Here is a 12,777-nt window from a genome sequence, read left to right as displayed (position 1 = left end):
GTGCCGCCTCAACTTTCACAAAAAGCCGGATATGACGTCATCAAAGACATTTATCAAAAAAATGAAAAAAACGTTCGGGGATTTCATACCCAGGAACTCTCATGTCAAATTTTATAAAGATCGGTCCAGTAGTTTAGTCTGAATCGCTCTACACACACACACACACAGACAGACAGACAGACACACACACACACACACACACACACACACGCACATACACCACGACCCTCGTTTCGATTCCCCCTCGATGTTAAAATATTTAGTCAAAACTTGACTAAATATAAAAACAAACAAAAAATAAAAATATTTTTATTTTTTGGCTGGGGGGGGGGGGGGGGTTCCGGAAACCCCAGAACCCCCCCCCCCCCCCCCCCTCGTCCGCCCCTGATTATGATTATTTGCCATACTTAACCAGAACTGGACTTGTCATGACTTGGCATATAGTTGACGAGGGTCAATCAGACTTTGACCATCCAACCTAAACACGCACAGTTGCCGACATATTAATTTCTTTCTCTTTGGCCGTAGTTTGAGTCATTTGCCATTTACTAATTTGCTTCCTGACATCTTACTAGAAGCAACAATCATAGAGAAGGGTAGTCATCTATAATTATTTTAAGTCTGTTGCGTCTCTTTCTCGTCATATACATTCTTTTTTCGTTTTGTTTTGTTTTGTTATTCTTGTTTTTAAAACGTTTACAGTCTTTTTGTTTTGGATTTTTCACTTTTTTGCTGGACATACTTTTATATTATCTCCTGGGGAATCACTGAGAGATGACGCACAAAGGAATCAAACTACGCCCTCGCGCACGCACGCACATACTGATGACATGAAAGAAACACACTTTGGGTAGCCTGAAATAGACCCATTTAATGACATGAAAGCAGCCAACAACAACAAATAAACAAACCAAAAATCACAACAACAACAACAAAAGCTTGCCTGGACTACTAGTTTGCATCAAGGAAGTCGAGTCATATTACAGTGCGCAACCGCACAATTGTTGCCCGAAGTTGCTGCCGGTGTAACGGGTTCACCTTAATTTCTCCAGGCATTCAGGTTCCTGATTTGATATATATTCGAGACTGAAATGTTGTTTCCTGGTCAAATTAAGAAGTACATTTATTTCAGGAAGAAAAGCATGTCAGTTTCTTGCAAGGGAAGGAAATTGGTGGTGAAATAGAATAGATTTCACCCCAAAATTCGATTTCTTCGAAAACGTGCACCGATTGGTTACGTCCTTTAAATTTGCAAATACAAACAATTTGGTTGAACGAATTTGACCCCAGTGAATTTAAAGTACCTTAGCATTTAGCTCGATCATCAGTACTATGGAAGGGAGGGGGTCTTTTCTGTGATCAACGAGGCCGAATGAGAAAACTGAATGCCGGAGAAAGCTAAACGCGTTACACCGGTAAGCGTTCGAACTGGAGAGTACGTGTTCGTTTGTTGTACGCAAAAGTCAGCCCAAAATACTGGTAACCAAAACCATCATGCAATAATACTCGTATCTGCCAATCGTACCGGTTGTTGATTTTGAACGTCAGTCTGATTGTTGTACAGCGGTGTCATAGGAAATCTGCTGACTTCTTGCCCTGTTGACTGGTTTATGCCGAAGACACTTATTAAATACAGTGAAACCTCTTTTATTGAGCCGTACTACCGAGTCAGTTTTGACAGACGGATTCTTTTCCATTCTTTGTACTACACTGTCTGGTGTCGGCTTTATGTACAGCCCCGTGGGAAGAGGACTTTTAAGTAAGTAAGTAACTGCATGCAATGCGGGAACACCAAACCCTTATTAGCTCGATCACTGCGTCTCAGCCCACGGTCTTCTGTGCTTACGTCACTTTTTGAGCAGCTGCCATACTGACGTCATTGTCGACCAGTGCGATCACCGTGCGTCTCTTCTATGTTTACGTCACTGCAGCCAGACGGTGTCATCACCTAGCAAAGACTGCTGGTGGTCGTACGACTGGGTGGTGTTGTCCCTCAAGTCGACCTCGTACCGAAACAGTGTGTAACCCAGTTGCCTCATAACACCGAAGCACTTCTCCTGTGCTGTCTTGACGAACCGCCAATCGACATCTCGTTTCCAGGCACGTGACGCTTTCACGGACTCCTCTCGCCACACGGAGTAGGGCATGGTTTTGTTGTTCTCTTTAAGCGCTTTGATTTGTGAAACAGACGCAGACGTCTGCCTTCGAACGAGGTTTTCCGCGTAGTTGTTCCATTTCAGGCCGATAAATCTGTACAAGAGTTTGGAAACTTTCACAGGATTTTCTGCTAAGGCTTCGTAGCGGAGCAGTCTTACCCTACCCGGATAGCGATGACGTAATTCTCCTAGAGCGCTGATGTCGTCATCAAGTCTTTTGCACATTCTATACACAATGGTGGAGCGCATGCGGGTGTTGCAATTACAAAAAAGCGAGAGGGAGAGAGTACACAAACAATGAAAAGTTTGAATACATTGAATGATGTTCTCTGTCCTCTTTATTCCATAACACTCACGCACGCAATCACCAAGCATTTAAAATAAAAGTTAAAAATAGGTTCGTCAGACTAATGCTACTTTTCAATAAACATTTTCAACACTTAGTCTGAAAATGGTGGAAACACATACTCAAAAATGTGGTGTCAGAAGTGGGGTGAGGCAAATCTCTACTTCGAAAAAGTTCTGTTGCCACAACACTAATAAGTCACTGGTGTAACGTGTGCTCTAAAACACGCTATTAAACACGGTAGTAAAACACTACCTAGAACTAACACTATGCTAAACATACACGGTAGTAAAACACGCTATGCTATACATACACGGTGGTAAAACACGCTATGCTATACATACACGGTGGTAAAGCACGCTATGGTATACATGCACGGTAGTAAAACACGCTATGCTATACCTACACGGTAGTAAAACATACACGCTATCAGAAACGCTGTAGTAAAACATACACATACACGCTATCCCACCAAGAGTCCGCTCGGCTGGGAAAACAAAATGTAAAAGCAAAGTCAGTAATTACCGAAACGACAATTCATATCAAAGTATCATCTCACACAGTCATCATAACCGGAACCACAGTTACAATTTCAAGTTCCAGTGTTACATCATGCATGTTTGGTTTTCTCAATCTTATCGTTGGCCTTCTCTTCTGTTGTTAGTTACACATCATTTTATTACAGCTGTCAATTTCCAGACAAAACAACAGACCATTTAGCCAAATCCAATATTGGTCCGAGAGGGGACCAACTTTCTGTGCTTGCTGAGATCTAATTCCACACATTCACATGACTAAAGACCAATCAAATTATTGTGCCAATTCCAAAGAAGATGTACCGATAACAAAAGGTCTATTCTCACCTGGTCTACATCATCTCTGGACACGAAACACTCCCTGGTTCACAACAGCATTCGGTTCCAGGACATACAGCCAACACACACTCCATCACTCCAATTGGTACACACCAACACACACTTTTTCACTTCACAAATGCATCACAAATGCATAATTCATCCAAAGGCCGGCAAGGCTTGACATGTTCTTTCTCTGCCAGTCCAAGCCACAAGTGCGCGTTTGTTTCAACTTTGGCCGAGTTCATTACAACTTTTACTCATTTTAGTCGGGAAAAGGGGAAGGGGGAAGAGGGTCCTATATGACGCTGCTTGATTATGCGTCGCCACCCCAAACATTCTTTTATCAATACGATCTAAACTGATTTAACTTATTAAGAACAAAACTAAGCATTCCCCATTCAGGAATATTCAAACAAATGCATAGTCTGTGTGTTTTCATTCAAACCGAACACGCAGACGTAACCGATAGACACAAGCTGACACCCCTGTCTGTGAAATGACGAAACCCTGAAACCTACGTCATACCGACGTCATACCTATGATAACAGCCTACGACGAAATACAGGCGCTAGAAATTATAATTCTATTGACACAGTCACACAATGTCAATACAGATTTCTCTCACTCACCACATTCTCCCCAACTTAGCATGACTTCTCCTGAAGGCATGTCTTGGAAACAAAAACATGATGTTAAAACCTAACCACCAAAGAAGTTTCAACAACCAATCAAAACTCAAATTGGGCTAACCTATATCTTCAGCCGTCGCAAGTCTCAGTCACAAAAGCTAATCCTGAGTAACACATTTCGAACCTACACGTCAACCACTATTTAAAGATGTATTGACTGCACCGAAACTGTCAACACATTTCGAACCTACATGTCAACCACTATTTAAAGATGCATTGACTGTACCGAAACTATTAACACATTTCGAACCTACATGTCAACCACTATTTAAAGATGCATTGACTGTACCGAAACTATTACCTTAACAATGCTAACAAAGACTTCGACATGTTGATGATACAGATCAGGAAGTGGGGGGGGGGGGGGGGATTTTCATTGAATAATAAAAGAAAATGATCCCGAGGACAGAGAACAACGTACTGTCAAGGACGCCAAATTTTTTTCACAACAAAGTAACCTTAGAACATATTTACATGCCTAACCTGCTCTAAACAATAGGCAACACAGAACAGCTGCTCCCCAACTTTACTTGAACCCACTCCCTAAGAATCCAATAATGTTTCCATGATCCGAAGGAACCGAGGGAGTACGTCAACTGCACGCGAATGCACTGTGCGGGGTTCCTTGTACAAGTTAGTATATAAAATTTAATAATATGTAGATATATCCTTCCCTCCCAATATGTTCGATATGTTTGATATTTTTGATATTTGGTATTTCAACAATTAAATGTTGCTCACCATGTTTGCTTAAAACAAATTAACTAGCAACGCATAACCCAAGCCCCAGACTTCGCATGGTTAACGTTTCAGGGCGATCCCGGTGAGAAAACACTGTGGGGTTGCTCATGGAACTACCCCCCACTGCATCTTCCATCTCACCGTCGCTCAGGGCGATCCCGGTGAGAAGACACTGTGGGGTTGCTCATGGGACTACCCCCCACTGCATCTTCCATCTCACCGTCGCTCATGGTGAACAATAAAACAACAATATCACACTAGTGACGCTATTCTGCTCAAATGTATACAAAATGCTTGAACATAAACACAGCACACAAATGAGGCAAATAGGCAGTAATGCTCACTAGACCCACAAGTCCACGAATTCAACAAAATGTCACTACCGGGTCAGTAGCAAGACATGATAAATCACAAGATATACAGAACGCACACGGTATCAGGACGCCTGTTCCGCATCAGCCACTGTTCCTCTGTGGAAGATATTTAAAAATTCCACTCACCGTTGGCCGTCGATACGTTCCACTAAATGTCCTTTCACATTACTGGCACGTGCAGAAACAAACACAGTCACCACAGATCCTCGGAAATTGACGGTGTTAAAGTCGTCCACTCCCTGGGGTTGGTCGATAGTCGAGCTGGAGTCTCTCCTCCAAAGTCCGTCCATCACCGGGTCGTTCCAGGTTGGTGACGGTGGTTCCAGGTTGGTGACGGGTGGTTCCAGGTTGGTGACGGGTGGTTCCAGGTTGGTGACGGGTGGTTCCAGGTTGGTGACGGGTGGTTCCAGGTTGGTGACGGGTGGTGACGGGTGGTTCCAGGTTGGTGACGGGTGGGATAGCGTGTATACCTAAACTACTACTGTACTACCGTACTACTTTCTATTCTCAAAATATGTGTCCACTTATCTGTACTGTCGGGCGACGCCAAAATGTGGTGGAGCGCATGCGGGTGTTGCAATAAAGAGGACAGAGAACATCATTCAATGTATTCAAACTTTTTATTGTTTGTGTACTCTCTCCCTCTCGCTTTTTTGTAATTGCAACACCCGCATGCGCTCCACCACATTTTGGCGTCGCCGACAGGAGTGAGAGAAATCTGTATTGACATTGTGTGACTGTGTCAATAGAATTATAATTTCTAGCGCCTGTATTTCGTCGTAGGCTGTTATCATAGGTATGACGTCGGTATGACGTAGGTTTCAGGGTTTCGTCATTTCACAGACAGGGGTGTCAGCTTGTGTCTATCGGTTACGTCTGCGTGTTCGGTTTGAATGAAAACACACAGACTATGCATTTGTTTGAATATTCCTGAATGGGGAATGCTTAGTTTTGTTCTTAATAAGTTAAATCAGTTTAGATCGTATTGATAAAAGAATGTTTGGGGTGGCGACGCATAATCAAGCAGCGTCATATAGGACCCTCTTCCCCCTTCCCCTTTTCCCGACTAAAATGAGTAAAAGTTGTAATGAACTCGGCCAAAGTTGAAACAAACGCGCACTTGTGGCTTGGACTGGCAGAGAAAGAACATGTCAAGCCTTGCCGGCCTTTGGATGAATTATGCATTTGTGATGCATTTGTGAAGTGAAAAAGTGTGTGTTGGTGTGTACCAATTGGAGTGATGGAGTGTGTGTTGGCTGTATGTCCTGGAACCGAATGCTGTTGTGAACCAGGGAGTGTTTCGTGTCCAGAGATGATGTAGACCAGGTGAGAATAGACCTTTTGTTATCGGTACATCTTCTTTGGAATTGGCACAATAATTTGATTGGTCTTTAGTCATGTGAATGTGTGGAATTAGATCTCAGCAAGCACAGAAAGTTGGTCCCCTCTCGGACCAATATTGGATTTGGCTAAATGGTCTGTTGTTTTGTCTGGAAATTGACAGCTGTAATAAAATGATGTGTAACTAACAACAGAAGAGAAGGCCAACGATAAGATTGAGAAAACCAAACATGCATGATGTAACACTGGAACTTGAAATTGTAACTGTGGTTCCGGTTATGATGACTGTGTGAGATGATACTTTGATATGAATTGTCGTTTCGGTGATTACTGACTTTGCTTTTACATTTTGTTTTCCCAGCCGAGCGGACTCTTGGTGGGATAGCGTGTATGTGTATGTTTTACTACAGCGTTTCTGATAGCGTGTATGTTTTACTACCGTGTAGGTATAGCATAGCGTGTTTTACTACCGTGCATGTATACCATAGCGTGCTTTACCACCGTGTATGTATAGCATAGCGTGTTTTACCACCGTGTATGTATAGCATAGCGTGTTTTACTACCGTGTATGTTTAGCATAGTGTTAGTTCTAGGTAGTGTTTTACTACCGTGTTTAATAGCGTGTTTTAGAGCACACGTTACACCAGTGACTTATTAGTGTTGTGGCAACAGAACTTTTTCGAAGTAGAGATTTGCCTCACCCCACTTCTGACACCACATTTTTGAGTATGTGTTTCCACCATTTTCAGACTAAGTGTTGAAAATGTTTATTGAAAAGTAGCATTAGTCTGACGAACCTATTTTTAACTTTTATTTTAAATGCTTGGTGATTGCGTGCGTGAGTGTTATGGAATAAAGAGGACAGAGAACATCATTCAATGTATTCTACCAACTTTTTATTGTTTGTGTACTCTCTCCCTCTCCGCTTTTTTGTAATTGCAACACCCGCATGCGCTCCACCACATATACACAAAGCTGGATTGGTTGAGTGCTTTTTTTTCCTTGAACACTTGAATCCTCGACCACACTGAGGCGCGCGGATCTCTCGCCAGCAAAACTAGTACAAGATCCGGGTACTCCTTCAATAAGGGTTCAAGGTCACGAAGCCCCAGTCGAATGACCTTGATGAGTTTGACCTTGGCTTTGTGGCACATGGATTCTGTATTCGTCAGACATGCTGCATTTACAGTGGTGCTGTTCTTGCGGACAGCCTCTTCGGCACACCTGAAACATGACAATGGTAAACAATCCTCCAGGATTATACATGCAGTTACAAGAAACAAGGTGTTGTTGGTGTTTATAGTCATACTTAGCTTTTGCCACATGTGTCTTCTGTGCTTTTTCAATTATGGACTGTAGCTATGGTGAGTTTCGAGACTCCAAGCATACAAAATAAAGTCTATATCGTATACCACACAAACACGACAAATCATTTGTGCCACTCTTTGTTAGCAGCGCACACACACACACACACACACACACACACACACACACACACACAAGGCCGCAGGCACCTCTCTCTCTCTCTCTCTCTCTCTCTCTCTCTCTCTCTCTCCATTACTCACTCTCTATCTATCTATCTCTGCCCAAACCCCTTCTCTCTCACGTTGCAAATCTCCGTGATCTCGGGAATTTCCGCAGGTAGATGAGGTCAAGGTCATTGGGGTCAAGGTCACTGAAGTGACAAGAGAGGAAGGAGCGAATCATATCGGTGGCATTACTTCTCCACTCCACCACTGCCTTCATTCCATGCGTCGTATTCTGTCTATGGGATGATAAGGAGAAGAGAAAAAAATATAATGTAGTGACGCGGAAATAAAAACGTCCAAGGTCAAGGTCAAGGTCACTGAATAGACAGGAGAGGAAGGAGCTGCTTGCCCTTACTTCTCACCACTCCACCACGACCTTACTCCCGTTCGTCGTGTTCTGTCTGTGTGACGTCAAGGTCAAGGTCACAGAAGTGACAAGAGAGGAAGGAGTGAAGTATATCTATGGCATTACTTCTTCACTCCACCACTGCCTTCATTCCATGCGTCGTGTTCTGTCTGTGGGATGATAAGGAGAGAGAAAAAGATTAATAATGTAGTGACGCTGAAATGAAAACTTTCAAGGTCAAGGTCAAGGTCACAATGAACTGACAGGAGAGGAAGGAGATCCTTGGCCTCACTTCTCCACTCCACCACCACCTTAATTTCGTTTGTCATGTTCTGTCTGTTTGACGAAAAGGAAGAAAAATCGTAAACGCAATAACATATCTGAGATGACAGCTTTCAATGTCAAGGTCACCGCGGTCAACATCAGTCAAGTTGAGAGGAAGGCACAACAATTCAAGGATGTCCTTAGCTCTGATGTTGACTCTGTTCGGCATGTTCTGTCTGTGGGATGATAAGGAGGGAAAACACACAGGAATGACGTAAATCTGAGATGAAAGCGTTCAAGGTCAGTGGGGTCATAAGCTCACTAAAGAAAGGAAGAAGAAAACGATGTCCTTGGCTTTACTTCTGTCCACCACTGTGTTGAGTTCCTTCATTGTGTTCTGTGTGTGGGATGCCGGTAAGGAGAGAAAGAAAAAAAAGCAAGGAAAACTTTTCATCAGGCGAAGCTTCCAAGGTCAAGGTCACTGAAGTGAGGGACTTGAAGTTGGCTGGGAATAGATGGCCTTCAATGGCTTCGTCAACTTTCCGTTATAAATGTAGTTTGATCTCATAAGAGTGACGGGCAAGACACGTCGGGCGCCTTCTTGTCCATAGTCACCTCTACAAAACATTCGTACGTTGATTTCAGCAGATGTAACAAGACAATACAAATTGCAAAGCAATTCTTGAAGTTGAAGACACGCATCTTAGCGCCCATTAGACATAATAAATAAAACATATTGTTATAAAAACGTGTTTTTTATGTTTGGTGGATGGCCTTGGGTATAGATAGGTGCATGTGCTTGACATTTTCCCAAATGTGATGTCATATAGCTGAAATTCCAGTTAGACTATATTTCTCAAAATTGAGAATCTAATAGACAGTATTACAATAAACACATTTACACAGATACAGAAGGTTAAAGCCATAAGTATTCGATTTATGCGTAATCAGGCAAAGTTGGGGCTTTCCTTGGGCCGTGTAAGGCCTCCCTATGACTGGATATTTAATATTCAATGGACTTCATCGATGTTAGCGTTGAATCACAATATCACTCACTTTTTTCGACGCTCATAGTCCGCCCACATGTTAATCTCGGACTGACGAAGGGGTTCATACACGTAGTAGACGCTGGGTCCATGGCTGATGATGTCTCCGGTCAGGCTGGACCCGCTGCGGGCTAGGCTCACCACAATGACCTTTCTGCTGACCCCGGTTGGGTGTGGGTCCGCGGTGGTGGTGCTGGGTGTCTTCTCTGAGGTTTCAGAGAGTCTCGCGAGATTCCACCTTCGCCTGTGTGCGCTGTGTGGTTCGTTTTGTTTGTGAAGAGCTGCTGACAAAAAAATGTCAACCAAAAAAAAAAAAGAAATAAAAACAATTTTAAAGTAAAATAGAACAAAGATTTACTTTCAAGTCTAACAAGAAATTTTTCTAATAACAAGCTATCAACAACAAACAAGTCGCGTAAGGCGAAAATACAACATTTAGTCAAGTAGCTGTCGAAGTCACAGAATGAAACTGAACGCAATGCCATTTTTCAGCAAGACCGTATACTCGTAGCATCGTCAGTCCACCGCTCATGGCAAAGGCAGTGAAATTGACAAGAAGAGCGGGGTAGTAGTTGCGCTAAGAAGGATAGTACGCTTTTCTGTACCTCTCTTTGTTTTAACTTTCTGAGCGTGTTTTTAATCCAAACATATCATATCTATATGTTTTTGGAATCAGGAACCGACAAGGAATAAGATGAAAGTGTTTTTAAATTGATTTCGACAATTTAAGTTTGATAATAATTTTTATATATTTAATTTTCAGAGCTTGTTTTTAATCCAAATATAACATATTTATATGTTTTTGGAATCAGAAAATGATGGGGAATAAGATGAACGTAAATTTGAATCGTTTTATAAATTTTTATTTTTTTTTACAATTTTCAGATTTTTAATGACCAAAGTCATTAATTAATTTTTAAGCCACCAAGCTGAAATGCAATACCGAAGTCCGGGCTTCGTCGAAGATTACTTGACCAAAATTTCAACAACAGTCCCTCGAATCATTCAAATCTGCACTCAAGACATTCCTTTTTTCCAAATAATCCATGCATTCTACACTGCCCACCCCATCCCACCCTGAATAACTGTACATATTTTAATGGTTGATGGTGTGTGTGTGCTAGTGACTTTAAGTCTCCGTGTGTGTGAACGAGTGTATGTGCGCCTTGAGTCGCCTGTTGGTGAGATATGTGCGCGTTATAAATATTCGTATTATTATTATTATTATTAAAAATGAGGGCGTGACAGTGCCGCCTCAACTTTCACGAAAAGCCGGATATGACGTCATCAAAGACATTTATCAAAAAAATGAAAAAAACGTATGGGGATTTCATACCCAGAAACTCTCATGTCAAATTTCATAAAGATCGGTCCAGTAGTTTAGTCTGAATCGCTCTACACACACACACAGACACACACACACCGTGCACACACACACACACACGCACGCACGCAGGCACGCACATACACCACGACCCTCGTCTCGATTCCCCCTCTACGTTAAAACATTTAGTCAAAACTTGACTAAATGTAAAAACCAACAACACGTTTTGATAAAATATTATCGTGTTCGTGCATGGGACTTGGCTTAAAATAAGTCTACGTCTATGTTATTTTGTCTCACTGTCAGTCTTCTCGTTGTTGTTGTTGTTGTTGTTGTTGTTGTTGTTGTTGTTGTTGTTGTTGTTGTTGTTGTTGAAGCTGATGCTACTACTGTTACTGTTACTGCTACTGTGTCTTTCACCATGCGAACACGAATCACTTGAAAGTAAGTCAGGGATACGTGTTGCCACGATTTATTTTTGTCAGCACATTTGCCGAAAGGGGCAATATCAGTTTCGGCCTTTTTTGTAAGTGTTGAGCCTACCCTTGACGTCAACTATTCCACCTACTGTGAAAAACTTTGTCAAATTCTGATGAAATGATCACCAGTTGTGAAATTTTCTGAATTGAATTTTTGCTGAATGTTAATCAAAGCTAATTCGCTCTAACTCTAAGACGGACTATTTGACTAAAAAGATAACAACTACCAAGCACAGAATGAAACTTCTTCGAAAGAAAGCAAACTAATTATCAGCATGGGAAAAAAAGTGGTCCATATATTAGGCGACCTTCCCCTACAAGCAAAAAGTACTCACGTGCGTCGTGAATGAAGAACAAGATAAGAGAGACAACGACAACCGCCGTCACCACTGCCGTCAACAACGACCATCTCGAGCGGATGGTTCTCATATCGAGTTACTTCCTGCAAAAAACAAAAACAAAATCTCTCTCTCTCTCTCTCTCTCTCTCTCTCTCTCTCTCTCTCTCTCTCTCTCTCTCTCTTAAAATAAAGAATTGTCATTGTCATTCTCTCTCTCTCTCTCTCTCTCTCTCTCTCTCTCTCTCTCTCTCTCTCTCTCTCTCTCTCTCTCTCTCTCTCTCTCTCTCTCTCTCTCTCATGACCCTCTCATGTCAAAAAGAAAGTAGTTACGCGTTATTTATCAAAAAGGTAATGTAAAGCATAAAAACAAGAACAACGTATACAACACACACACACACACACACACACACACACACACACACACACACACACACACACACACACACACACACACACACACACACACAACCACTCTCACCGTCCATCATCACCACCACCACCAGATCAGTTACCCACCACCACCACCCAATCACTGAACAAAATACAATGTCATTGCCAAGAAACTGAACAATTCACAACCAAAGACTGCCACACATGTACAAACCTTGATGATAATGGGGTCGCTGCAATGATACGCACATAATCTGAGAGTCACATATCATACGTTCCCTCAGTGGGTCTTCGTGTCACGGTGGGCATCAGGCTGGGACGTTAGCATGTGTTCTGAACACACAGGCGATTGAAAGAAGTACTCTGTAGACTGATTTTGGTGGGAAATAAAGTTCTCTGCCAGTTTTTGTGAAGACACAATGATTATATCAGACTGGGAAGTTAGCATGTGCTCTGAACACACAGGCGGTTGAAAGAAGTACATCTGTAGACTGATTTTGGTGGGAAATAAAGTTCTCTGCCAGTTTTTGTGAAGACACAATGATTATATCAGAC

General features: G+C 42.2%; 1 protein-coding gene across 1 annotated transcript; it reads right to left on the bottom strand.

Annotated features, from left to right (window-relative positions):
- Nucleotides 1-784: 784 nt before the first annotated feature.
- LOC138980695 (uncharacterized) lies at nt 785-12,559 on the bottom strand. The gene is made up of 8 exons (XM_070353603.1): nt 12,437-12,559; nt 11,828-11,934; nt 9,700-9,970; nt 8,111-8,269; nt 7,474-7,728; nt 6,278-6,329; nt 5,290-5,633; nt 785-2,418 (listed from the first exon to the last, which is right to left on the bottom strand). Exons 2-8 carry the CDS (start codon nt 11,919-11,921, stop codon nt 1,923-1,925), a joined length of 1,671 nt encoding a protein of 556 aa, XP_070209704.1. The 5' UTR covers nt 11,922-11,934; nt 12,437-12,559; the 3' UTR covers nt 785-1,922.
- Between the last annotated feature and the right edge of the window lie 218 nt (nt 12,560-12,777).

This window comes from Littorina saxatilis, linkage group LG11 (assembly GCF_037325665.1).
Source record: "Littorina saxatilis isolate snail1 linkage group LG11, US_GU_Lsax_2.0, whole genome shotgun sequence".
NCBI classification, from domain to species: domain Eukaryota; kingdom Metazoa; phylum Mollusca; class Gastropoda; order Littorinimorpha; family Littorinidae; genus Littorina; species Littorina saxatilis.
This window is presented reverse-complemented; position numbering and strand designations above follow the sequence as displayed.